Consider the following 27,868-nt stretch of genomic DNA (forward strand, 5'->3'; position numbering starts at 1 on the left):
ATAATAGTGAGCCCAATCCTGGTCCTGCCATTCTGAAACAAGTTGATGTGAGACTGCTCTGGAAAGAAATGGTCCACATTAGGGCTGTAGAGGAATTAGGGGGCTCTGGTTTTTTGTGTTTGAATTCACCTGATCTATCTCTCCCAGGTAGGTGTGTAGACCGGACAAGTTATCATCATAATTTTTATCCTTAACCAATTTTCTACAAGCAGACTGCCTTTACATTTGCTCATTCTTGGAGCAGCTGGGAAGCATAGCTCTTGCCACGTTGCCTGAGTGTGTGTGTGTGTGTGTGTGTGTCCCTGTTCCCCCATTATGGTAGTGTGCACTGACTCCCAAGAACCAGATCAGGTGGCTGTATTCACACCTTAATTCAATCTGAGACTGAAGCATAGTTTTCTGCCTTTCCTACTTTTAAATATAGAAATATAGGATAGCAATGATTTAAGGTAGCAAATACCAAATAATGAATCACACCAAAGGATTCATACAGCAATGTTACAACTGCTAAGTACAATGGGTAAACCAGAGTTGAGGAAAACTAGTCTATTATTTGGTCCATGTCTATAAGGACTCAGCTACATTGGCAAAGAAAAGAACGCTTTATATGTATTATATATGCATTATAACACTGTGACACCAGATGGTGCAGTGGAGTTCTGTTTTTGCCAACCCGATTTCCCATACAAAGTTTACAATGTGTTTAACTGAAACACTTCTTTGATCCAGCCTAGGTTCAGTATTAGAAAGAACCGTCTTCTGTAAGCAAATGCAGCTCACCAAAAGAGGCCTTGACATTGGTCACTTTCACAATGTTTATTTAGAAAGCAGCAAACTTAAAGCCGTACCTTAAATGAATGAGGTTGTTTAAAAAAATATAGTGAAAAGTCCTATTGGAAACTGGAGCAGCACGTCCTCCTAATTGAAGGTTTCTCATGGCACAGTGTGGGGCAATTATAACAAAAGGTATACTTTAATATCCATTCATATCCTAGAAAGGTCCACAGAAAGGATGAAAGCAGGGTTCAACTGTCCCGCAACATAATATCAGGGTTCTGAATCATTCCTTACATTGATAAATGTGCACATGTACATCAGTTTGTATATTAGAAACTGCCTCCACCATGAGCCACAGTTGCTCTTCAAACACTCCCAGGTATCTTGAGGATTTGGCAGGGAAGCTGGGTAAGACAGATGATGTGTCACTATCACATGTGTATTATTTCTCTCCAATTTCCCTCTTACGTCAAATCCACAAAATGGGCAGGGAAGGGGAAAGCAAATATTGGGAGCTGCAGAAAACCTCTTACACTCCCCAGGTGAAAGATCAAGATTTTAAAACCAAGAGAAAACTTCTATCAATTGCCAGGTGTATGAAAGCATTAGCAATCCAGAGCTGCATATACAAAATAATGGCCTTACCTTCTATCTTAACTGATTTTTTAAAACTATTAATTCCTTGGTTATCTACTCACGATCTATTATGTGCTTTACTGAGAAGTATTCTTTGAAAGGTGCAAAAATATGCCCATTTATTCTTCTTTGACAAACATACAAGTGGTATCAATAGGATGGTCAAAGGGCAATTAATTCATATTACTTTATATGTTCATACCCAGAAGAATTGCCTTGGACAAAACAGAACTTTGCTCTCAGTTACAGAAATTTGTTCATTGTACTATAAATAACTTGAGCATTGTTGCTAAATTTGTTGTGATTTATTATTGGAGAGACATGAAAATATACTGCTTGTATTTACATAGGGAACAGTGTCTAATGAAAAACAAGATTAATATCCAATAGTAAAATGTGGCCTAAATATACGAATGTGTGCTTCAATCATAAACTTTCTTTAAAAATCTACTTAGACTGCATAGTGTGCAGGAAATTTGACTATTCCTCCTTACAATGAATTATAGTGCTTACTTTCAATAGAAATATCTTATAATTCTGTTTTAATTCATGTCAATATCAATAATTAATATTGATATGCCAACTAGATTGTGAAGCAAACTTCGTATCACATGCACATACATATACATACACACACAATTTGAAGGAAGAATGAATTTGAGGAAATATACAAATAGATTATGAGATTAACTATGCAATTAGATTAAAGATCGCTGGTGTTCAGATGGCACAATCCTGCAGGAGTCCTATTTGGAATGGATGGTCAAATCAAACTCCTGCACCTAGCAGGATTGAACCCTCCTGCTTTGGGGGTGGGGAGAGACACAGCATTTGCTACCCTCACCATCTGAAAGGCTGTTCCTACAACGCAGGTGCCTGACAACAAGCAAGACAGTTAAATCAAGTTTTAAGTTTTCAGAGGCGGAATTCTAGTTTTCAGAATTTCTTTCTAATGCCTTGCTCCACACCTTAAACCAAGTAGGTACACTCTTCAACACAGATTATTCTTAACAGCCAAGCCATTATGTGTTCAATCTTAGTGCTCTTTCACTCAGCTGCAGTTTCGCATTTTAGAATTTCTAAAATTTTGGCCCAGATCCCATTAATGATTTTCTGTTTGCAGCAGCCTTTTAATGTTTTAGAATAGAACAAGTATCTTTTTTTCTCCTTGAAACTATTCTCATTCGAGATGGGGAAAACATTAGCCAGAAAATATGTGCAATACATGTTCAGAAGCAGAACCAATAGCTTAAACCTGTCATTTTAAAAAACCCTGCACAAAAAGCTTACATTCAAACATGATGAAACAGACACCATGAAATGCACCATACAGTCAAACTTCCAGTACAGCTAGAATGTCTTTCTGATATAAAAGCTAAGAGCTGTATCAGGATCTTTCTCGCAGCTTTACAAGCAGTTCCCTCCTTCCTACATCTCAAGGGGCTTTCCCACTTATTGAAAATTGAGAAACGTTGTCTTTTCTTTTAGCCTTTGCACTTTCAAGATGTTTATAATCTCACTCATAGCCTTCAAAATCCTTTAGGGGCAAGAACTGTTATGAGAACAATTAGAACAAACAGACAGAGCAAATTGGTGGCTAAACAATGTGTGGAAGTGTATGAGTAAGGTCTCATTTTGCCCTTGTCGCTCCAGAGAGGCACTTAGGCTTGCTGAAGCTACCAGGTGTAACTACTTGCAACAACTATAGCCCTTCCCTTCATTTTGCTCATTCAGCGAAGGAAGCCGCAGACAAAATCAGGAATTCCAACACCTCTCAAAGGCAAGTATAACAATACCGTAAAGTCAGGCACAGCAGGGAACCTGAATGGCATCAGTAAGGGTGCACGTGTTGCGAGCAACTCTCTATCAAACTGGGGGTGAAAGGTGAGTGAAAAGTCTGCTCACACAATGTTGGAGAACCACCCATAGGGATGGAATACGCCATCCCAAATCAGACCATTGGTTCACCTAGCTCAGTACTGTTCACACCAACTGGCAGTGACTCTCCAGGGTTTTAGGCAGCTGTCTTTCCCAGTTCTACCTGGAGATGTCAAGGACCGAACCTGGAACCCTTCACAAGCAAAGCATGTGCTCTACTGTCCTCGTATTTAGATATCGCCAACTTCATGTTGACAAAGTGTTTGCTATTGAAAAGCTTAAGTCCCATAACTTGATGGATGTGGACACTAAGGCACTGCAGCGTGAGTTCAAACAGAGCTCAGAGCCCCCAGTGACATAATGGCTTGGTGCATCTTGCTGTTAACCAGAAGGGTGGTGGTTCGAGCCAAACCAGGGGTTGTTGTGGACATTGCAGGGGGTTGGACTAGATGGGTCTTGGAATCTCTTCCAACTCTACAATTCTATGATTATATGAACTGTTGGAATTGAGCTGCTTTTTATAAGCACGGTACATCATCTCCATCTATTTTTAGTGATCGCAGGATTGTTGTCCTCATATGAATGAAGTGTATATATGTGGCCTTTCATAACTTGAGTTCAGCTTGCGAAGTCTGAGAAGGTGTATTTCATCTCCCTTCACTGTACAATGCACAGTAGTTTAGTGCACAAGGCAGTGTTTGCAACAGCTCTGTATGGTTTCGTTTTTATACCTTTGTTATTTGTTGAAGACCTCCTTCAATGTTAAACAAATCATCTGGAGACAGCTTTCTCAATGAAATTCAGTGGTTCCTTACTAGCAACAGAGAAGGAGTCTGTTTTAATTGTATTTATACATGATATTTGGTGGTTTCAACCTGATCAATCTTTGCTTACTTCAGTCCACTTCTTCCATTGAGCACTGGCTTATATCTTAGCCTTTTTCTTAGTTGATTTCTCTCCCCCCACCCACAAAAAAGCAAACAATATGCAAAACTATATGCAAAGATATGGTTAATACATGTGATAGAGTCAAACTCCATGTGGCACTGTATTTCTGCTGAATAGTTTTATACTATAGATAACACAACTTTTTTACACAGTGATATGCATTGCTGTATGTACCGGTTTATGTGCTGATTAAATTAGGAAACTTGAGAATGTATATGTATGTAATATGATAGGGGTGAGCAGGGGGGTGCACCCTGCTTCCCTTTGGGTGGGTCTCCTTCATGGATCTTGGCAAGCTGATGTCTGCACAAAGGCTCAGCTGGATAGGGTTGCTGCTGGGCCACAGCACCCCAGGTTGCCTATGGGGCTCATCAGATTGGCCTGTGCTAGTGGACCTGGCAACTGGGCAGGACTGGAACATCAGCCAACAGGAGTGCTGCTCAATGACAGGATCCCTGCTCTATGCCACACTACTCTTACTGCTCCAAAACGAAAATAAAGTTGCTCCTTGAGTGGATTATTGCTTCTAGACCCTGCACCCTGAGTGCACTAAATTCCACCCAGCTCCTTATTCCATATGCTTTTTAGAAACATCATACCATCAGTGAAGGATACTCCAGTTTTGGTCATGGTTAAGAATTCTCAAAATGGATAGATCGAGCCACCACTGAGCTGTGCAGAAATCATTTTGTAATGGTGAAAGCCTTTGCCAAACTTTCAAACAATTTTGTTGCTGCTGTACCACTTGGGTATTTATGCTGATTTGTCTGCTTATTTGCATTGGATGTCATATTTTAAATATACATTCTTATCTATTCAGTGTATCAGTGTTCATTTTAATGCACACATCTAGGTTTATCACCACCACATATTTTTCTTTGTGACTTTTAGGGAATGGCCCTCCTTCTTTTGAATGTCTGTATTTGCAAGCTGCATGTAATAACCAACACAGGAAAATGAAGTTGTTTTTATACTCCATTAATGTTCCAAATTTATAATGCACTTATTCTTAATGGACTGAAAAGTTTAGCTTTACTGTTGCAACATTTTATTTTGAAAGGAATGATTCAGTTGCAGCTCTAATTTAGAAATTATAGATAAACATATATCCTCACCTCCAAGGCAGCCAACAAAGGAAAGCAGGAACATCTGTTTCCATAGTAACAACATCTTCAGCTGCCAAAAGTTAGAAGTTCTTGTCCAGCCTCAAATGAACAGTACACTTAAGTCTTCCACACAGAACCTTTAATCTGTTAAAACAACATGAATACACAAATAATTTAATTATAGGATTCACCACATGAAAAGCAAGTTACCTGTCACATGAACTTTTTAATGGAAGGAAGATTGATGCTCCCTCATGGCCATAAAAAATTATTCACTCTTCAATTCAGGCTCGGTAAAAAGACTATACTTAGAATTAGAGAATTACACACTGTGCCAGCTAGCAATCAAGTAATCTTATTTCTCTGGGAGTGCTGTTCTTGCTGTGGTTTCAATGAGCAGAGTTGGTATGTTCCAAAATCTACTTTATCTTGCCAGTGTCAAAGGACCACCTGAGAGGAGTCTCATCTTAAATGTGGGAAATGGGGAAATGGTAGACATAGAGGTTATTCCAGGCAGTTCCAACTGGACCCAGAAGGAGTTCAAACAAGACCCAAAGGTGCATGCAGAAGGTATCAGGTTCAATCCCTGGAATCTCCAGGTTGGTCTGGGAAGGCCCCCTGCCTGAAAGACTGGAAAGCCTCTGCCAGTCAATGTAGGCAATAACTGAGCTAGATGGATTAATGGCTCTAACTTAGAATAAGGTTATTTCCTATGATCCTAACATAATATTCTATTAATTACTATATCTGCACTGGAATTCCAGTGACCTGGACAGCATCTCTGACTACAAAAGGAAAATAATCTAGATGTGTATGCAAATTCATTCTCAAATTTAGAGAAATAAATAAATGAATAATTGCCGTAAAGCAATACTCTCAAGCACAGCAATGGTTCCGTCAAACAAATACCAGAATTTTAAAGTGCACACAGTAATCCCATCAACAGACCTACTCAAGCTTTCTTAAACCTTAGACCGAACTCCACAGAGAAATCACATGCTTTACAACTACAGCTCCTTCACAGATAATAGCCACAGCTCTTTCACCCATAGGCACATGGTAGATTTCCTCAGTGTTCATATGTATTTGTGGGTTTTCATTGGCTTGATTTGCTTCTTCTTTCCTCTCCTCAGACATTTTGAAATGTACCTCACCTTCGCTCGCTCCATCCAGCCCCTAACAGATGAAAGCATCTTTCCTATTTCTCCACCAGCATGAACAATCAATGGTATTACTAAATTCTGCCTGTGAATTTATCATTTATTTATTCATTTATCCATGACACAATCATGGATATACAATAAAGATCATATGAAAGGCAGCCAGGAAACAGGTCTTCCTCCTGGTACTTATGCAGCTCAGAATTATAAGAATTATCTTCATTTGGAGATCAAAACAGGTTTTCTTTAAAAAAAAACAACCCAAAAACTAATGTTGCCATGTTAGCCCAACAAATCTCCATGAACCTTAATGCCTGGCTACAGTACAGGGCTGGAAATATGCCATTTCCTTTATATTTCATACCTGAGGCTAGTTTAAATTATTAGGTTTATTCAAAGAAACAACTATGTTAAAAACCAGTTGTGTTGGCCAAATTGCAGTGTTCAGTAAGAACTGGCTAATGTGCCTAATATATTTGACACTTCCATGACTTTCGTTGCATTAAAAAAATACCAATATGAGATTTTAAATATGTATGCATGTATGTATTGGATGTCTGTGGGCTGAAGAGAAATAAATTTGTGGACTGTTAAGTCCCAACAGTTCTCACTGCCTTTCACATCTTTTAATCCACTACAAACTGATGCTTTCATGCACTGGAAATCTCAACAGTCATATAAACTTCTCAGTGAAAGTCATTAAACAAAGGGGAAAGCCACATCCAGGGAAAATGCAGAGAGCATTGTTAGTTTTAATTGTACTCAAATGTCGGGGTTTAAAAGGGGTGCATGTGGAGATTTACTAAAGCTTTAAGGCAGCACTCCCCTGTTGCAGAATTCTTGCATCTTATCTTAGAAAAAGAGCCACAATGTGAATTTGAGTTGGAGTATTAATAATCTTGCCATTTACTCTCAGTCAGGTACAGTACTTTTGCGGGGGGGTTTTTAAAAAAAGGCAAAGCTTGTATTGCTGTTCCATTTGTATAACTGAGTCTGCTCTATAATACCTTAGAGGGGAACAAAAATTTCATCATTATTCAATTACTCGTTGAAGAAACAGGAGTATTATCACCATGACACAGAGGTCACAAGTGCACGAAGAGATTATATTACAAAAGTAATGAAAAATTATGTTTCCAATTATATTCTGGCATGATTATTCAGCTCGTGAAAATATAGGTGTTTGCCTCAGACTATTCAATGATACTGTTTGAGGTCTCTGAACTTTTCAAAGTGAAATATATTTCATATATTCTATAAAGCAGAATACCAGCTTTTAAAATGTAGAAAATAAATGTCTTGGGATTCTCCCCAAGCATTTATCTCAACATCAAATTGTACAGCAATTACACAATATATACTAGGACATTTCCTAAAATTTACATGGGTTGCAATCTTTAACCAATATCTGAACTCCTTCAGATGCTTTGAAATGCACTGTCATCCACAGTCTCACCCAAAAAACTGAAATTATTTTATATATTTATTTCTAAGATTAATGTCCTGAATGCTAGCTGATAGCAGCTTACAAAAGTCATTAATACATACACAAAAGTAAAGGTAAAGGGAACCCTGACCATTAGGTCCAGTTGTGACCGACTCTGGGGTTGCGCACTCATCTCGCTCTATAGGCCGAGGGAGCCGGCGTTTGTCCGCAGACAGCTTCCAGGTCATGTGGCCATCATGACTAAGCCGCTTCTGGCGAACCAGAGCAGCACACAATGCCGTTTACCTTCCCGCCAGAGCGGTACCTATTTATCTACTTGCACATGACGTGCTTTCGAACTGCTAGGTTGGCAGGAGCAGGTTCCGAGCAACGGGAGCTCACCCCGTCATGGGGATTCGAACCGCCGACCTTCTGATCAGCAAGTCCTAGGATCTGTGGTTTAACCCACAGCGCCACCCGCGTCCCAATACATACATTCATACGGTGAAATAACCAAATTATTGACACACAATCAGGATTACCCATTAGGTTGGACATAGACATTAAAACTGATCTGTAGAATTGTACCCAAACTCTAAAACTACAGAAGTATGTATTTTTCTTTCTGCGTCTCACTTCATTCTGAGGCAACTCACTTTGTCGGCCAACACTCTAAAACTACAGCTGATGGCAAATAGCATAGATGGTCTATAAGTTTACATTTAAATGCTGAGTTTTCATTCATTCATTTATTTAATAAAATTTATACACCCCTTGATTGCAAACCACCCCCCTCAAAGCAGTTTACGAAAGATAAAACAGTAAAATAAAGAAAAATTACAACCATACAGGAAAACATGCAAAAGTTATGCTACTAAAACAGAATCTCAACTTTCTAAGCATCTGGGTAGGCTTGTCTAAACAGGAATGTTTTTAGCAGGTGACGGATAGGAGTACAGTGAAGGCATCTGCTTGATCTCAACAGGCAGAGAGTTCTAAAGTGCAGATGCTGCCACACTAAATGACTGAGTTCTTACAAAAGTGGAACGGGTATAATGCGGCATCTGTAGAACTGCCAATTCTGCTGTTCTAAGCAGTTGAGTGATTTTACTTTCTTGGGCTCCATGATCACTGCAGGTGGTGACAGCAGTCACAAAATTAAAAGACGCCTGCTTCTTGGGAGAAAAGTGACAACAAACCTAGACAGCATCTTAAAAAGCAGAGACATCACCTTGCCAACAAAGGTCCGTATAGTTAAAGCTATGGTTTTCCCAGTAGTGATGTATGGAAGTGAGAGCTGGACCATAAAGAAGGCTCATCACCAAAGAATTGATGCTTTTGAATTATGGTGCTGGAGGAGACTCTTGAGAGTCCCATGGACTGCAAGAAGATCAAACCTATCTAGTCTTAAGGAAATCAGCCCTGAGTGCTCACTGGAAGGACAGATCCTGAAGCTGAGGCTCCAATACTTTGGCCACCTCGTGAAAAGAGAAGACTCCCTGGAAAAGATCCTGATGTTGGGAAAGATTGAGGGCACAAGGAGAAGGGGACGACAGAGGATGAGATGGTTGGACAGTGTTCTCGAAGCTACTAACATGAGTTCGACCAAACTGTGGAAGGCAGTAGAAGACAGGAATGCCTGGTGTGCTCTGGTTACATGGGGTCATGAAAAGTCGGACATGACTAAACGACTAAACAACAACAAGCAGTTGAGTGGGCACATTTAGGGTAAGGCAATCTCAAGGGTAAACTTATAGGTTCATTAGGACTTAAATAACAAAACAAACAAACAAAACGGGAAACTGATTTGGAAGTATGGAAAACTGAACTTAGGAAAACTAGACTTAAGGGGGGGGGGGGAAGAAACTGAGAAAAAACAATAGCTTCAGATAGAGAGCAAAACCAACAAAGTCTTTAAGAAGAGCCCTATATTTGACTCATTACAGTATTCCCACCCAAAGTCTACCAGAGAATGTATTTCCATGCCATTGCTATACCTAAGTAGGAATGGCAGAAGCTGGCAAATCAGCCAAAAGGTGTTCCGAGGAGCTAAGGCACCTGGGCCAAAATCAGTAACACCACATTTCATACCTGATCTGTCTGGTGCAACACTGTCTAGAACAGGCTGAACACCAGTTTCCTGGACATGAAAACTATCTACCAATAGATAGATAATGCCTCCATCCCATCCATTTATCAATCTTCAAGCAGTCCATTGCCAAGTCCAAACACTGATTCAGCACTCACATAGCCTCACCTGACTCAGATAATGAAGAGAATAGAGCTCAGTGTCATCAGCATATTGATGGTTCTACAAACCCTCAAGTGAACTCACTCAAAAGCTTCACTGAGAGAGGAACCTCAAAGCCTGCTGGCAACCAGAAATCTCCCCATGTCATGAACCTAACCTCAAGTATGATAGTCTGGTTGAGGTAGGTCCTTGAACTCTGATTACGCCTCTTTCTGGATGGAGCACAGAGTAGGGTATGTGAGTGTGTAGTCTACAAAGCTAAAGTATGCACTCATTGTTCCACCCACTTTTGCTTCTGGCCCCACCCACCACTGGCATGTGGTCCTTGGAAGATCACACAGAAGAGAATGTGGCTGAAAAAGGTTCCTTAGCCTGAAAGAGATGTTAGAAAGCAAAGGAGTTAAAACAGAACCTAGATGGATGCCATTGTATGGGTAGTATGGAGTTGAGCAGAACCCATCATTGGTATGTTCTTTAACCAACTCGGCAAACCCACAATATCTTTATGCCTTCGTCCGCCTAGAAACAGATCTTTCTGCAAATCACAAAGCAAACCTCCCCTGTCTTAATCTCTTGATGTTGACAAGAAGTGAGGTTTTTTTTATGGGTTCCATTAAAAAATACAAACAATTCTAACATATTATACATGTAATATTATATGCATATACACTCTTAAATAAGCAGCACAGAAATAGATACATACGTAGATACTTATTTTTGCACATCATCTTGCATATCGATTGCATATAAGGAATTACGATGCACACATAGAAACACGAGGCATGAGTGGTTCGGACATAAGGAGGCACTCAGTGCAACAGATGGCCTGATGCAGGCAAAGCTTGACTGATTCAAAACTGACAGATTCTGTGTAAAAATCCATTCAAAACAAATTCATCCTCTGTCCATGCTGCCCACAATCCACAGAGATAGCCCAGTACGATACCATGGCCAATGGTATCAAAACTGCAGAGACACGCTTCTCCGTCTTTGTCCAGACATATGTCATTCATGAGGGCAACCAAGGCTGTTTCATTGCCAAACCCAAGCCCAAACCTAGTTTGAAAAGAGTTTGCACTAAATCATCTGTTTTCACCAAGAACGCCCCAAACTGGACGACCACCACCCTATCATGCTCTTGGTACGGGACAGGCTAATTCAAGTGTCACTCTAAAAATAAAAGCAAATGCATTTAAAGATGTAGCTCAGTTGGTAGAGCATGAGACTCTTAATCTCAGGGGTGTGGGTGATCTCCAAGTTGGGCAAAATATTCCTGATTGCAGGGGGTGGACTAGATGACCCACATGTTCCCTTCCAATTCTACAACTCCATAAATCTATGCTATGGAAACGCCCCAGGCCAAAACCACCACCACTCTGTAAATTTGTTTAGTCTTATTGATGCAGCCTGGGATCCACAGGAACTCTTCACTGTTGAAGGTTTCTGTTTTGTCCAGACATGTTATTACAGAACTGTCAAGACAAAACCTCTTCAATCCTCCATGGGATTTATCCTATAACATTATTGTCCAGCTATTATTCTGGCACTGTCCTTGAGGGAGAACATTATCTGTCTTTTTTTCTTTCATTTTTTCTTTCTTTTTACAAATAGTAGTAGTGGCAGAACTGAGGTTTACATGTTACTTCTGGGTACTTTTGCCCATAGAGACCCAGAGTTCAATATGCTTGGATAAATCTCTCTTGTGCTCCCATCCTCTTTCCTAATCCATCTTCCTTCTCTCCTAATGCCTGTTTGAGCAGACAGCATTGCAATTTCTTTTGAAATTGGTATTTTCAATAGCTAGATGACATCTGCACTCTGACATATATATTTTAGACATGGCCATTGTTTAAATAACTATTTTAAAGGAGCCAGGAGCTTTTAACACAATGGAGGATGCAGCCCGTTTTAAAGTATACACAAGAAAAAAAAAGTATACACATTTAAAGTGCAATCCCTAACCATGTCTACTCAGAAGTCCTATTGAACCGGGGGGGGGGGGGTGTGTGCAGAAAACAACCACTAGCATTAACAAAGGATTGGAGCGACCCATCAGTGAACGATATAATAGAATGTATGTGCGATGTGGAGAAAATAGAGAAAGAGAGAATTTATTCTGCCTCTCTTTTAATATGAGAAACAATGAAGCCAAGTGGTAGAAGACTCTTGATAGACAAGAGGAAGTATTTATTCATACAGTTCATAATGTGAGTCTTTACAATGTGAGTCTTTATAAGGGGGGTAGATATTATTAGACTAGATATTATTAAAAACAACAACAATTTGCCTGAAGCATAGGGAAAACCCTACAGCTGAGTTGGAAGCACTACAGGGACACATTTTTCAGCCTTTGTCTTAATTAGAGGTGCAGTCTGAAATGGAATTATCTTCACTGTGAAGCCTCTGACAGACTTGCTTTGTCTTCATCTCTAAAAGGTTACTGTCATAATTAAGACTGGATTATGAACCCCAAATTACCAAATTACTGATTCCACGCTGAAAGTCAAAATCCGCAATTACCAGTGAAATCGTGCTCATGTAATTACCAATTACACTATCTTGGTAAATTGTTTCATTTCACTCACAACAACAGGTATTTCTGCACCATCCTGCTAATCACCAAGACACAAAAATGCCTTTTCTTATCTTGAGAATCCCAGCTACTTGAGACTCTTTTACTGTTTAAATAACTGTTTCTGCTAAATTAATTTGTACTCACATAACGGCTTGATTTTAATCATCTATACTATTTTCTGTTTATAGAGACGTTCATGACTTGTTTTATGATTACATGCTAATGTAGGCTTATGCCCTTTACTTTGCCAGAGAATTGCCTACCCGCGTCCCCAGGACCGAGAAGAGAATAAAAAAATTCCAGGAAAGTTTCTTCTTTGGAGAAAAGAGTTTTATTGCAAATCTGTGCACAGAGACAGTCAGCAGAATATAGTTTCTGAAATCTGACTGTCCAGCAATACGCATCTGCAAGCCTTCTTATACTTTAGAGTATTTACCCACCTCCCAGACCTCCCCCCAAAACTTCGCGTCCCTTTTGTTACGCAGACGGACTGTTGGGAGCTTATCCATCTTATACACCAGGGGTACGACTACTCCTAAAGTACAGGTTCCAGAAAAGGCAGAGGGGATTTCTTTGTAGGCTCTTGTGCCGCAGAGCAACCACAAATCAGACTGGAGCAGGCAGTTAGATCTGCTGCGCGCCGTCATCCAGGTAAACCAAGTATAAAAATCGACACACATAGCATCATAAATGGAAGTACCTTTTTGGAAGCAGGAGGATCCGTTAATATACTCATAAGTCCAATTGCAATATGGATAGTGACCTAAAAAATTGCTGCTGTTATGATTGAAACGGAGACAACGAGGTGCCTGTTCCATGAGTGACAGAAACACTGGGGGTGAATAGGTGCGACCATCTGACATAAGATTACTAATTCTAAATGACTCATTTATTGGAATACTATGCAGTAGTATGCCAGGCTTCTTAAATTGTGGAGGGATATGCATACAAACCCAGCATTCAGAAAGATTAAGCATAGAAGAGAAACGATCTATATCTCTAACATAGGTATTATTACTCCAAATCTGATGATAGGGCTCTGACCGGCCGGTTTTCCGTATATGTGAGTCATCTCCCAGACCCAACCCAAGTAGGGCTAGTACCAGAAGGGTCAAGGGGATGGGGGCTGGTTGTTCCCTCCCACAAAATCGGTGACGCTCATGCCAGCAAAAGAAAACACACATCCATATGACAAGAGCGGTTGAGATAACCCCTATCCACCAACCCCAATCCTTCCATGGTTCCTCCCACCAATATTCAGGGGGTGTGCTCATTGTTGAAGAGCTCACTGATATTTGTGCCCGACTATCTGTTGAGCCTCAAGGATGAGAGTCCACTGGTGAGCTGATGCTCCCACTACGTGGGTCAACTTTTCTGCTAACCCTGATGGGTGGATTGAACCACTTGTTTAGCAATTTCAATGCACACCTGGTTAAGGCTCCCACCCCTGCAATACTTGCATTAAGATAGGTTCCGTCCCATCTATCGCCTGCATTAAGAGTAGGACCTGGTCTATCAAATGAGGTTGGTACAGTGCTCTACCTCCCATATAACAGTTGACTACCCTCCCACAACAGCAAAAGCGGTCCAGAACTCGATAGAGTTCGAGCGTCTCTGCAACTTCCCGTATGAGCACGATCCACGCATGCCGGACAGTGGTGTGGGAGAGGAGCCACAACGGGGCAGTGGGGTGTTTTAAGACGGCAATCTCATCAAATCCCAGTTTCCAATAGCCATAGAGCACACCATCTCTTACCACCGGTAAGACGAACCAGTCGTAGCAGAGTCCATCAGGCCAATAAATGCGGTATGGCTCAGTGGGGTCAGGGCTGTGGGACATAAAGCAGATAACAAAAAGAAAAGAGAAAGTCCCTATGGAAATATTAAATGTCCTGGTGAGCTTCCTGGGTTAGTCCTGGCACGGAGTTGGGGACGCTGCCCGCGGGCGCCCCTCCCATCCAATTCTTCAGCTGTGCGTTGAGATATCAGCTTCCGGTGTGATATCAGCAGAGCGGTCGTCTGCCAGGCGTCTGGAGATGGTCAGCCGAAGGGAGTTCTCTGGATCTGGTGTTACTGTCCAATCCGAGATGGCTTTCTTCACTCGAGTATGGTGGACCCACGGGGTGATGCCGGCAACCTTCACAGCAGTAGGAGTAGAGAGTAGCACGGTGTATGGTCCCCTCCAGCAGGGCTGTAGGGGGGCTCGCTGCCAGTCTTTCACCCACACTTCATCACCTGGCTCGAACTGATGGAACGGTTCAGTCAACACACATGGGGTGCGAGCCTGGGTCCACCTGTTGAGATAAGAAAGAACTCGGGAGAGTGACTGTACATAATTATTCAGTTGCACATCTTGGCTAACATACGGATTTAACATTCTAACATATGGGACTGGTCTCCCAAACAGAACTTCAAAAGATGACAAGTGGGTCCGTTTTGACGGAAGACTGCGGACCCTGAGTAATGCCAAGGGCAACATGGCCACCCAATTAGACCCGGTTTCCTGTGTCAGCTTGGACAGCTGATTCTTTAGAGTTCTGTTCATTCTCTCTACTTTTCCAGAACTCTGGGGTCTATAAGCAGTATGCAGCTTCCAGTTGATCTGGAGCGCTTTTGCCAGCCCCTGTAGGATTGCATGAACAAATGCTGGTCCATTATCAGATCCTATGGACCTTGGCAATCCATAGCGAGGGATGATTTCCCTAAGCAGGCACCTGGTTACTTCAAATGCCTTTTCAGTCTTTGTGGGCCATGCTTCGACCCATCCGGTGTAGGTGCACACTGCTACCAGCAGGTAGCGGTGCAGTCCACAACGGGGTAATTCAGTAAAGTCCACGACAAGATCTTCCATAGGTGCCGTTCCACTGTGCTGAATCCCTGGGGGAGCCAGTGGTCCGGCTCTGGGATTATTCTTCTGACACAGCAGGCATTTCCTGGAAATCTGGGCTGCCAGTTGGTAGAGGTGGGCTATATAGAAGCATTTTTCCAGCTGCTTGGTTGTAGCATCGGGTCCTATGTGGGTTGAATCATGGTACCTCTGAATTATTTGCCGCGAAAGAGACTCTGGAATCCATATCCTGTCATCAGGGGTAAGGTACCATCCTTCTTTGGTCAATGTCAGTTCCTGGGCGTCTGCAGTGTCCTTTTCCTGCTTGGTATAAGCTGTCTTGTCAGCGGTGCTTAAAATCTCTTCTGGGACTAGTGCTCCGATAACCGGGATGGGGGCTAGTTCCCGAGCTGCTTCCTTGGCCACTTTGTCTGCCAATCGATTTCCTCTGGCCACTTCCCCTGGTCCAGTTGTGTGTCCATAACAATGGATAACCGCTACCGCTTCAGGCTCCCATACAGCATCCAGAAGGTTCAACAAAGCTTGTGGGTGGGCCACCTGGTTTCCTCTGGAGGTAAGCAAACCTCTCTCTTTCCATAAGGCTCCGTGGGCGTGTAAGGTCAGGAATGCATACTTAGAATCAGTATAGATGTTTATCTTCTGTCCCTTTGCCAGGCTCAGGGCTCTGGTAAGCGCAGTTAGTTCTGCCAGCTGGGCCGATGTTCCAGGCGGGAGTGACTTTGCTTCAACCACCTGGTCGTCCAGGGCTACCACTGCATAGCCTGCTTTTCGCTGCCCAGCCTCGACAAAGCTGCTTCCATCCACAAACCATGAAAGCCAGTGGGGGTCTGCTTTGTCTTTGAGATCAGGCCTGCTGGAATATACTTCGTCCATTACTTCAATGCAGTCGTGCGTCTGCTCCTCACCTTCTCCTACCGGCAACAGGGTAGCTGGGTTGAGGGCGGTGGTGACCTGGAACTTCAAACGTGGGTGCAACAATAACATCTGACACTTCCTCATCTTCGCTTGGGAGAGGAAATAGGTACCCTTCATGTCAAGCAGTGCTGGGACTGCATGCGGAGTCACACAAACAGTGTCTTGGCCAAAAGTAAATTTGTCTGCTTTGTTCAGTAGGGTGGCTACTGCCACAACTGCTCTCATGCACGGCGGTAAGCCTTGTTCTGTAGGCGACAGGCGCTCAGATAGGTATGCCACGGGCTGCTGCCAGCTTCCCAATTTTTGGCATAGCACTCCCTTTGCTGTTCCCTGGTCTTCATCCACAAACAGGGAGAAAGGCTTCTCAGGATTTGGGATACCCAGCGCTGGTGCTTGCTGCAATGCCCTTTTCAGATCCTTGAAGGCCTGCCGTTGCTCCTCTCCCCACACAAAGGGGTCCTTTTCAGTTCCTCTGGTTGACTCGTGCAGAGGCTTGGCAATTGTGCTGAAGTCAGGGATCCATATTCTACAGAATCCTGCCGAGCCCAAGAAACCACGAAGTTCTCTGCGATTCTTTGGCTCTGGAATCTGGATAATGGCTTGCTTCCTTTCTTCTCTAAGGGTCCGTTGCTGATGGGATATATCAAATCCAAGGTATTTTACAGTGGGTAGGCATATTTGGGCCTTCTTCTTAGATACCCGGTATCCTGCTTCAGCCAAGTGATTCAACAAATCCTTGGTGGCTTTCATACACGTGTCCTCGTCTGAGCAGGCCAAAAGAAGGTCATCCACGTACTGTAACAAGACCCTGTGTGGGCTGGTGGGGAAGCTAGACAGGTCCGAGGCCAATGCTACCCCAAAAAGGGTTGGAGAATTCTTGAAACCTTGTGGAAGCCTCGTCCACGTATATTGCACCTTGGTGCCTGTTCCTGGATCCATCCATTGAAATGCAAACAGGGGCTGACTTTCCTCTGCCAGACGGCAGCAGAAGAATGCATCCTTCAAGTCCAGTACCGTGAAATAGCAGGCAGTAGGAGGTATTAAACTCAACAGTGTGTAAGGATTGGGCACATTGGGGTGGAGGGTTTCCACGGCTTGGTTGACCAATCGGAGGTCTTGGACCGGACGATACGAGTTATCTTCCTTCTTCACCGGCAAGAGTGGGGTGTTCCACTGAGATTGACACTGCCTCAGGATGCCATGGCGAAGTAACCGTTCCAAATGTACCCATACTCCTTCTGCAGCTCGCCGGGGGATAGGGTACTGGTTCACAGCCACAGGGTTGGCGAATGGTTTGGGCTTGACTATTATAGGTGGGATGTTCTTTGCCATTCCGGGCGGGTTGCCTTCTGCCCATACACCAGGGTTTACTTTTTGCAGGAGGTCTTCTGGAATAATCCCCTCCTCTTCTTTTACCATCATTAAGCGCCAGTGTTCCCTTAAGGGTACTTCTAAGGAAAGCTCTCCTGTTTGCCCTGTAGTCATTGTCACTTCTCCTGTCGGTTGAAAGGAAATCTGGGCTTGCAATTTTGATAGCAGGTCTCGGCCCAATAATGGGATGGGACACTCTGGTATATATAAAAACTTGTGTTGGACTACTTGGCCACCCAGGCGACAGACAACAGATTGCAGGAATGGGGCTCTTTGTGATTTGCCTGTAGCTCCTATTATGTTAATTGTTTGCTTGGTGGGCTTGGACACTGGTACTGGCAAAACAGAGTGGGCGGCTCCTGTGTCAACCATAAAGGGGATAGTTTGGTTCCCTGTTTGTATTTTGACCATGGGCTCACGGGAACCTAAAGCAGCTGGGCCCGGTCTGTCCTAGTATTCTTCCTCCTCTCTCAGGCTCATCATGCCGGGCTGCCTTTGGGCTGAGGGGTACCAGGGAGGTCCCTGTCCACGTCCTCTACCCCTGCTGGCATTTGTCGATGACCAAGGTCTCAGTTCCTGTCCAGGTCCCCTGGGGGTTGGGCCTGGGGCTCGTTCTCCTCGTCCTCTCCCTCCTAAGTGGGCCTGTGGGCATTCTCCTTTCCAGTGCCCTTCCTGCCGGCAGATGGCGCACTGATTCCTCCCCAGGCGGCCTTGCCCTCCTCCCCGGGCACTTCCTCTTTTCTGAGGGATGGGTGCGGTGGCCTGTAATGCCATCAACTTCTTTGCTTGATACTTCTCCTTTTTCTTTTGTTCCTCTTCTTCCCTCTGATTGTAAGTGGTTTGAGCCAGTTCTAACATCCACTCAAGGGTGTGGCCCATGAACCCCTCGTGTTTTTGAATTTTTCGGCGGACATCGGGCGCTGCCTGAGCTACAAAAGCAGCCTTTACAATAAGGGCGTTGGCAGCCTCATCTGGGTCTACAGGAGTATACTGACGGTAGGCTTCCTTCAGGCGTTCCAGGTAAGCCCCTGGGGCCTCTTCATTCCCCTGCACTACCTCTCTGACCTTCACAAAGTTGGTGGGTTTCCTGGCTGCCCTTCTCATACCATTTAATACGTTCTGGCGGTAGGTAGTGAGGGTTTTCTGGCCATCAGCAGTCTGATAATTCCAATTCGGGGTACTATCAGGGTATCCTGTTATAATGTCTGGATCCGGTGTTCCCTGTGCTCTCATGTGTACTCGAGCTTCAACATGGATTCGCCTAGTTTCTTCTGTGGTTAGCAGCGCATCCATCAAATACTGCACATCATCAAAAGTGGGATTATAGGTTTTAAAAATCCCTTCAAACAATTTTATAATTTTAGCTGGATTCTCCTCAAAGGAAGGATTTTGATTTCTCCAATTACAAACATCTGCACTTGAAAAGGGTATATGCTGGACCGTGTAGGTCCGTGGTGCCTCCGCCCCACCAGGCCCTGGAGGTCCCGGTGGGTCATAAACCCTTCGGAGGGGCATTACTCCGACCCCACCCTTTTTCTGTGCCTCATGGGACTTATGGAAGGCTGCCCTGGTTGCTGCTTCTATCCATTCCTTCTGCCATTTCTTCCCTTGTGTTGAGGAGCATCCTGCTGCAGCCAACACGTGGGGGCTAACATCCACTTTTTCCGCATAGGGTTGTACATACTGTTGCAATCTCAAAGACTGATACTGAGTCCACTCTCTTCCCTTCTTTGCTAACTCAACCAATCCCTTTACAAATTCCTCATCATCCTCTTCTTCCTCTTCTGATTCATCAGCCTTGGGGGGTTCAGGCTGGGGGCTAGCTCCTCCCGGTGCTTGGGGACCTGGGCCTGGGGGAATTGCTAGAGGGGCAGTTGGTGGAGCATAGGGTGGTGGCGGTTTGATGATTCCCCCCTCCTCATCTTCTGGGTCTGGTATCACCGGGGGCTTTTCTGCCTTCCCTGCCGGTCGAACTGTACAAATTGTATTTCGTGGGGCGTCGCCTTGGCAGGCTTTCAACCACGGTGGATTCTTTTCTACATTGGTTTTCCAAGTAGAAATGTAAGGGATTTGGTCGGGGTGGACATTCAATATGTTCTGGTATAATGGGCTGATTAGTTGCAAATCAAAGCTTCCTCCTGACGGCCAATTAGTTTGTGCGGGCCAGTCAACTTCACATAATGTCCTCATTCTCTGTTTTCGCAATTTGATTCCCCAATCATCATGCTTTGTGGCCGCTTTCCAGTTCTTTAAAAAACATTCCAGAGGACTACATTGGCTTGCCCCAGACCCCATTTTTATTTTTTTTTTTTTTTTTTTTTTTTTTTTTTTTTTTTTTCAGATACTCCGCACCTGACTGGGCTGTAAATTCTTTCACAGTTCACACGATACAGATTGTGGTCTGCACGAGGTCGCCCTGGCAGAAAACGCACAACCCTGCAATCGCTCGGCCAAGGGGAACGCTAGGCCCCGACCCACACTTGACAACAATTCAGTCACTGGAGTATCTGACATGCAACATATAACATACAAATCACACCATTATAATTTCAACATGCAACACACAAAACACACCAATACAACTTCCCCTCTGTTTCCCTTTTACCCAACCTTACTGGCGGCAAACTACTGCAATCGGCCAGTTCTCCCCTCTGTTTCCCTTGTACCCAACCTTACTGGCGGCCCTCTGCACAACCAGGTGAGGCTTGATCAGACCTCGCCCCCCTTTTCCTTGGGGCCCACGCCCTGTCCCTTGGGCTTACCGTTTTCCGCTGCGGATTCCCTCCTGGCCAGTCCTCTTTCCTCCCTCGACCGAGGTCCCTACTCAGGAGCGGTGTGGCCGGTTTCCCCCACGAATCAGTAGGGTGCGCGCTGAAGCCTGCAAACTCCGGTCCGAGCTGTTCACCTGGTCGAGCCTGGCTCTTCCCGGCCCCCTTGGGGTGGGGCAATTTCCCGGCCAATGCACCAAGCTGTAGGCTTATGCCCTTTACTTTGCCAGAGAATTGCTTACCCGCGTCCCCAGGACCGAGAAGAGAATAAAAAAATTCCAGGAAAGTTTCTTCTTTGGAGAAAAGAGTTTTATTGCAAATCTGTGCACAGAGACAGTCAGCAGAATATAGTTTCTGAAATCTGACTGTCCAGCAATACGCATCTGCAAGCCTTCTTATACTTTAGAGTATTTACCCACCTCCCAGACCTCCCCCCAAAACTTCCCCAATCAGCTGGCAAGTTTCCAACTTATTCCTTATATGGCACATCTATATTTGCTGGCTAAGGCTGCTAGCTAAGCACTTCTTCTGCTGGTTAAGCATTTTCTCTGCTCAGTAAGCACCCCCTCCCACCTCCTTGTACACGTGTATTCTTTTGCTAGCTAAGCATTCCCTTCGTATCTCTTCTTATCTTGCATTACTTAAAGCAGAAGCAAAGCAGGAAACATCTTGCTAGTGGTTTTTAGTTGACAGCAGTTTTTGGCTAGGCAGGAAACGACCTTCTGACCTGTAACTAACATCAGCAGTTTCAGATAGCTGGTTAGACAGGAAACGGCCTCCTGACCTGTCTGATTTAGACTTTGCAAATAACTGCATTTTTGGGTTTGAGCTTGTGTAACCATCCTAGCAGAGTGCCGGAATTTACTATGTGTAGATAATATTAATGATTAACCGTTCCCCTCTCCCTTCACTAAAACGATCCACCGGCTCTCCCATTTACACATATATTTCCAAGACATCTGCAGCATCATTTCATTTTTATTTCCCTTTCATTTCAGCCACTAAATGAACTCTTCCTCAAAATTACTGGTGACTTCCTTGAACGTTAATATGCTTGCTTTTGCCCAAGATTTTATAAAACCATAATATGCCTATCATTCCATATACAGCAGAAATTTAAATGTTGTTACATTTTCCAGTCACCCCAGTGATATTTTTTTACTTTTTGGTTGTTGTTGTCGTTTGGTATTTTAGAACAAAATTAACTGCAGTGCAAAAAGGATGTAAAGTTTATGTTGCTTCACTCTCCTTTACCATAAATACCAAGTTGTTTCATTACACTCATAGCCCTCCACTGCATATTATTGTTGAACTTCAAAATGATTATTAGATTTTTAGATGTCTGTGGCTTTCATTTTTTAAAAAAAAGTACAGGGTGGGGTTCAATCAAATTTTACTCAAAGTAGGTGAATTGACATTAATGAGCATGGCTAAGTCCCATTTATTTCAAGGGTATACTCTAAGTAAAACACAGCTGAATACCACCCAAAGTTGTGAGTTATCATGATGAAAGCACATCATGATAGTATTCCATGAATGCTCAGAAAACAAGACAGCAAGATTTGCAAATAAGGCCTGTGGTTTGAAGACTGTGCCTTTATACATATTTTGGGTCTATGAACTAGTTACAAGCCACTTTATTAGGCAAATAAGTACGGTGTGTTCCTTGGGTTCAGTCCTGTAGTGTTGTGTTAACTGTCTTGGAGGATCTTGTTAAATATGGAGGATCATGTTTAAGATGGAAAGGCGTACAAGTATTTTAATTAAGAAATGCTTCCCCATAATTGCCACCATATGGGATTTGGCATACCAATTTTAGACTGAAAACAAGCTATTATGTATTTATTAAAAACATGTGTCTCCCACCTCAACAGAGGCACTGAAGTTGGCCTGTTTTGTTTATATACAAACAACAGAAAAGAACCAATACTGTTCTTTAGTTTATACAAACAACAAAATTACAAGAACCAACAAGTAGGAGGAACCAGGTGATAAACTACAAGAAACTAACAGAAAGAGAAGACCAGGCAAAAAGATCCAAATCTAGCCAAACACTATCTGAACAACAGGCCAAACACCTACCGGAGCCAAAAAGTTTGAAGTTTGTCATGCAATATACACCGGCTGAAATTCCATATTCTACTTATCTTTTGCGATTTCCTCCTATAAAAGAGATCCAAGACCTGGAGCATGGAAGGCAGATTAAGAGTATATGGGTAAGAAATGCAGGAGAAGGAAACAATAGTGACTTTATTGTGGGTGTCTGCTATAGACCTCCAAGAAAGACAGAAGATTTTGATTATGTTTTTCCTAGAGCAGACTACCAAACATTCAGAGAGATATATAGCAGTCCTGGGAGGCTTTAGCTACCCCCATATCTGCTGGAACTCAAACTCTGCCAAGATTGCAAGGTCCAACAAATTCCTCCATTGCCTCGCTAACAATTTCATTTCCCAGAAGGTGGAAGAAGCAACAAGGGGGTCATTAACACGACCAAATCTGCAAAGTAAATGGAAATACATATTGAAAAGTAGTGCTGCTTTTCTGTGCTTTTAAAGCACATAATCTTCGATGGTATCATACAATTAACAGATCTTCTGGGAAATGGACCTTATAAAAGTGTTCTCTTGTTGTCCAAGTTCACTTTAACTAGAACAGCAATGTTTTCTTTGTGTAAACCCATTATGAGAAAAGTTGACAATGCCTTGTAAATTAATAGTTGTAAGTTAATTCTATATCAATCCTATCTGGCTGCTATTCGCTGCCACTTTGGCTCTCTGTTCGGTGGTTACGGCAACTTTTATATCTGCTTATGGCTTAATTCTCTTTCCTAGAGTGATTGCAGAGAATCGGGGATCACTCGTGAAATGATAACATCACAATTAACCAATTAGATTTGTGTATACAAATCTAATTGTGTATACAACATCAATGAGGGGAAAGAAGTCAATGATAATGAAGGCAATGCTTTCTGCTGGATGAACCAGCTAATTAGATCATCAATTGCTCTCTGCACCTTCATCCAACTTGCTGCAAAATCCTGTGGATTCTTTAAAAAGTGGGGGAGAGTGCTTTTCCTCACTTGTGAAAATTGTTGTGAAAAGCACCCCATCTTTTGGCCTAGCCCTAAAACTGCACCAACCTTTGAACCCTGGAGGCAAATATAATAAGAAAATAAGATAAATGTGTTACAGTAAATGCTTATCTGTAAACGGTGCTAATATGCAAGTGTTGTATCCTGCTAAATTAAATACAGAAATATCATCAGTCACTTACGAAAAACAGGCTGGTTTTGAGAAATACTGCATGCAGTATATGATGAAGGGCCAATGCTAATTGCATGCTAGGCAAAACAATGTTTGTGCCAGAAGAAACAGAGAAAGGACAAAGAAAGGAAGAGAATGCCAGGCACTTTGGCTCCTTGGAGGTCTCATTAGATCTTTGCACTTCATCTGTGCAACAGTATTGCTTACTAGAAAGCAGCCTTCGCAGGTAGAAGTTGCTGAGCTGCCTGTGGCTGATCCTATCCCAGCAGGAAACTCTGCAGTACACAGGGAACCTCAATTAAGCTGAACAGTAAAGAAAATAGAAGAAAAGAAATAGTAATAGAATATAGCCCTTAAAAAAAAATATTGTACTTGTTTTGGGGGGGATTTTTTTAATAAGGTTTGGTTATCATTTCAGAAACATTAAGAATCATTTATTCTAACTTGGTATTCTAACTACTAAGTCAGGGACTACTTTCCAGTCCTATGACTTTATCAGTTACCTATTGCCAAAATGTTTGTTCCTCCCAATAGATATAATTCAGAATACTTTGGTGCCATTATAAACTGCCCCAGGCATCTATATGATACAAACAAAATTAGATTGGTAGGCCCGCTCTTGAACAAAACAGAATATTGGCTGTGCTTCTGGAAAGGCTAATAATGGCACATTGATCATTTTCAAATACAGTACATATATATTTCCTCTGAATGTCCTTATTTGCCAAGTAAGAGTAGTGATTATTCAGCTAGATAATGTGAGCAATAGTTTCTATATCATACTTTCCCACATTATTTCAGTTTTTCAAATTAATAAAATAACATGTGATAACTTGATTATGTCAGGATGGCGAGGGAACAGACTGTCCTCTGGTGAAGATCAAGTGACCCCATTACATATAGAGAATTCCCCCAAATCCAGAGACCACACAGGGCAATCCCAATGCTTGATATTACATATATTGGGTGATATTATTCCCGGACTTCAGTTACTGAATACCATACTCCTTATTTAGGCTATCAGTAAACCGCCCTGTGATCCTCATATGAAGGGCAGTATATAAATTTAATAAATGATAATAAAATAATATCTACCCCACTGGGATTCTCGTTTTCTTAAAACATCTTGCTCATACCGCATGAAGAATCCTACTGATATTCATTCTATAGAAGTTCATTCATTGCCCTTCCCTCCACACTTTTGCAAACCTACTTCCCCACTGAGTGATTCTTTTCACTGAAAAAGAGTATTTGGTATTTGGAACTTTTTTATACACCAACCTGGCTTCACGGGGTTAGCTAAAGCAATTTGTCAAGAGCTCATTCTTCTACGTGATTTTAAAAGAAACTATATTACCCATAATATATGGATAATAATATTCTGTATTTTCTCAATGTGATTTCCCAAAAAGAATTTGGTCTTCTCTACTCGTAAGTGACAAATCTCATTGTACTAAACACACATATCAAAAAAAAAATCATACAAGCCTGAATTGCAAGTGAGGCACTATTCAAAGGACTATTCCATTTTTAACTTCACAGTATGAAAATCAAAGGTGAGTTTATTCAAAATTCAAAAAAATGTGCAAGGGTTGTTCCTTCACCAGAACATTAATTTGAGCTCTTGCCTCTCAACTCCGTCAACTTCTTTTCATCCCACAATGCCAAAAAATTAAACAGAAACTCCATGGGGTAGGAATGTGTCGTTTTTGTTCATACTATAAAGCATGATTCATGTTCGGCCAATCAAGTAGAAAGGAGATTTATTTTTACCATTTTTGTATTTTAAACATATAGTCAAGGGCCACTCCCTACACGGTGTCAATATAGTTTTCTCTCTGCATTTTTTTTAGCAAGAGCATTTTTGCCAGCATTTTTTGAAAAGTTAAAAAATATTTTAAGCATTAAAGAGAACTGCCAGATTGCTTTTAAAAACATATACAACAGCCCATATTGTGCAAACATTATAAAACGCTTAAACGTCTATAGAAACATAAGACCACATCAGTAAAGCATAAGGAAAATGTGGTTGCTTCAATGCCAAATTACAACTTGGGCTGTGTGTCTTCTCTCTTTCTCATAATAAGCTTCTAATTGTCTATATCATGGGTAGCCAATCCTTCTACCATCCTTAGGTGGCATATTCCAAAGTGCAAACAGTGATAGGGAACCTGTGGCTATCCAGATATTACTAGAATGATACTTTCATTATCCCTGACCCTGACCACTGGCTGTGTTCACGGGAGCCGATCTTCCCTAACACTGGTCTATATAAAAGGCAAAAAGATACACAAAATAACAACAGGTGTGTTTGTGAATTAGACAATGACTGAAGCCACAAAGTGTTAATCTTAGCCGGCGAGGCCGTCATCAGCACACACACATTAGCAACTGGAAGTCTCCATCACTACTGTACACTGTATTTGCAGCATCTTTATAAAAGGAAAAAGGGGGAAAAGAATTGTATATATATTTTTGGTTTCTGCAACAGAATACTGCTTTAGTTCTTCATTGTATTACAAACGGTACCCATTCCTCAGCAGCACAAACACAAGATGTGCACAAGAAGCCAGTGTGGTGTAGTGGTTAAGTGGCGGACTTGTAATCTGGTGATCGGGGTTCGCGTCCCCGCTCCTCCACATGCAGCTGCTGGGTGACCTTGGGCTAGTCATACTTCTCTGAAGTTTCTCAGCCTCACTCACCTCACAGAGTATTTGTTGTGGGGGAGGAAGGGAAAAGAAGATTGTTAGCCGCTTTGAGACTCCTTAGGGTAGTGATAAAGCGGGATATCAAATCCAAACTCTTCTTCTTCTTCTTGTGAAGATTTATTTGCAATGGCTTCTAACTTCTATGATTACAAAAAGGAGAGGGGAGGGAAAGATGCACATCGCTATTCTTTGACTGTCCATGAGTTACTTGCCAAAAACCAGAGTGTGTGGATAAAATCCGTAGAATCAAACCTATGGTATAATGTAAAAAGATTAAATCCTTCCTCGGCCCTGAGGGGTGGGGGGGGGGGGGGGAGAATTACACACTTTTTCACTCAATGTAATTACATAAGATTACATGGAATATTAAATATGAGAGCTATGTGGAATGACCCAAATCTAAAGTGAAATATCAGAAACTTTATTGTACTTTACTATGCACTTCTTATTTTAATTTTGCAGTCTCTGGCTTTTGGCTTGCCCTAATCAGCACATTTTGTGGTTGTAAAGATTTTATTAATTTCAGGCTGATTGAGTTAAATAATGAAAAGTAACTTTTTAATGTAATTGCTTAAAATTGAGACCAAATTTTATGTTTAAATTAGCAATATTTGAGAAAACTAGCAACCCTCATAGTTTAGTCTACCAAGGTAACACTTTGCCAAGGCCAAAAATTCTGTTGAGCTATGCCAACCCCTAAACATGAACTCATCTGCTGAGAATACTGGATGGGTAGCATTTCTGAAAATGTAGCTGAAATTAATTTTGTGATAACTTTTAAATCAATGCAAGGGTAGATGTTTTTTTTTTGCTTGCAAGAAACCAAGAGCTATAATTGAAAACATGGAAACATACAACATATAAGCAATCTTCACCTTATTAGACTAAGTCTGAAGATTCTACAATCTATTTCTTGACATTATAAATTACATTAGGGTAAAAGCCCCTTTCAGACAACAATCAATAAATACAATCAGATCTAGAACAAGCCTTATACCCTCATACTCCCTCCTCACGTATCATCTGACTTTGTGGGAGGGGGGAATCATAGTTTCCCTTAACACCCATACTGTCTGTGATATTACGGTTTAACTGCTGCTTACAAACCAGGATCTTGTAAGGAAGAGGTGTCGGGGAAAGGACGAGGAATGTATGGGAAGATGACAAGTCAAGGTTTATCTATACTACATCTGAACTGGGGCAGAGGTTGCTAAGGAACAGGATTTATGCTCCCC

At 42.2% G+C, this 27,868-nt stretch overlaps 1 protein-coding gene across 2 annotated transcripts in view; it reads right to left on the reverse strand.

Moving 5' to 3' along the window:
- CNTN3 (contactin 3) overlaps positions 1-27,868 on the reverse strand; it is a 174,464-nt gene that overhangs the window by 123,221 nt on the left and 23,375 nt on the right. For both annotated transcript variants that reach the window (XM_083424905.1, XM_083424906.1), the window contains exon 2: positions 5,355-5,489. In XM_083424905.1, the coding sequence (XP_083281031.1) occupies positions 5,355-5,409 (55 nt within the window). In that variant the 5' untranslated portion in view covers positions 5,410-5,489. The remainder of the gene's footprint in view (positions 1-5,354; positions 5,490-27,868) is intronic.

The sequence above is a fragment of the Podarcis tiliguerta genome (assembly GCF_965153285.1).
Source record: "Podarcis tiliguerta genome assembly, chromosome: 2".
Taxonomy (NCBI): domain Eukaryota; kingdom Metazoa; phylum Chordata; class Lepidosauria; order Squamata; family Lacertidae; genus Podarcis; species Podarcis tiliguerta.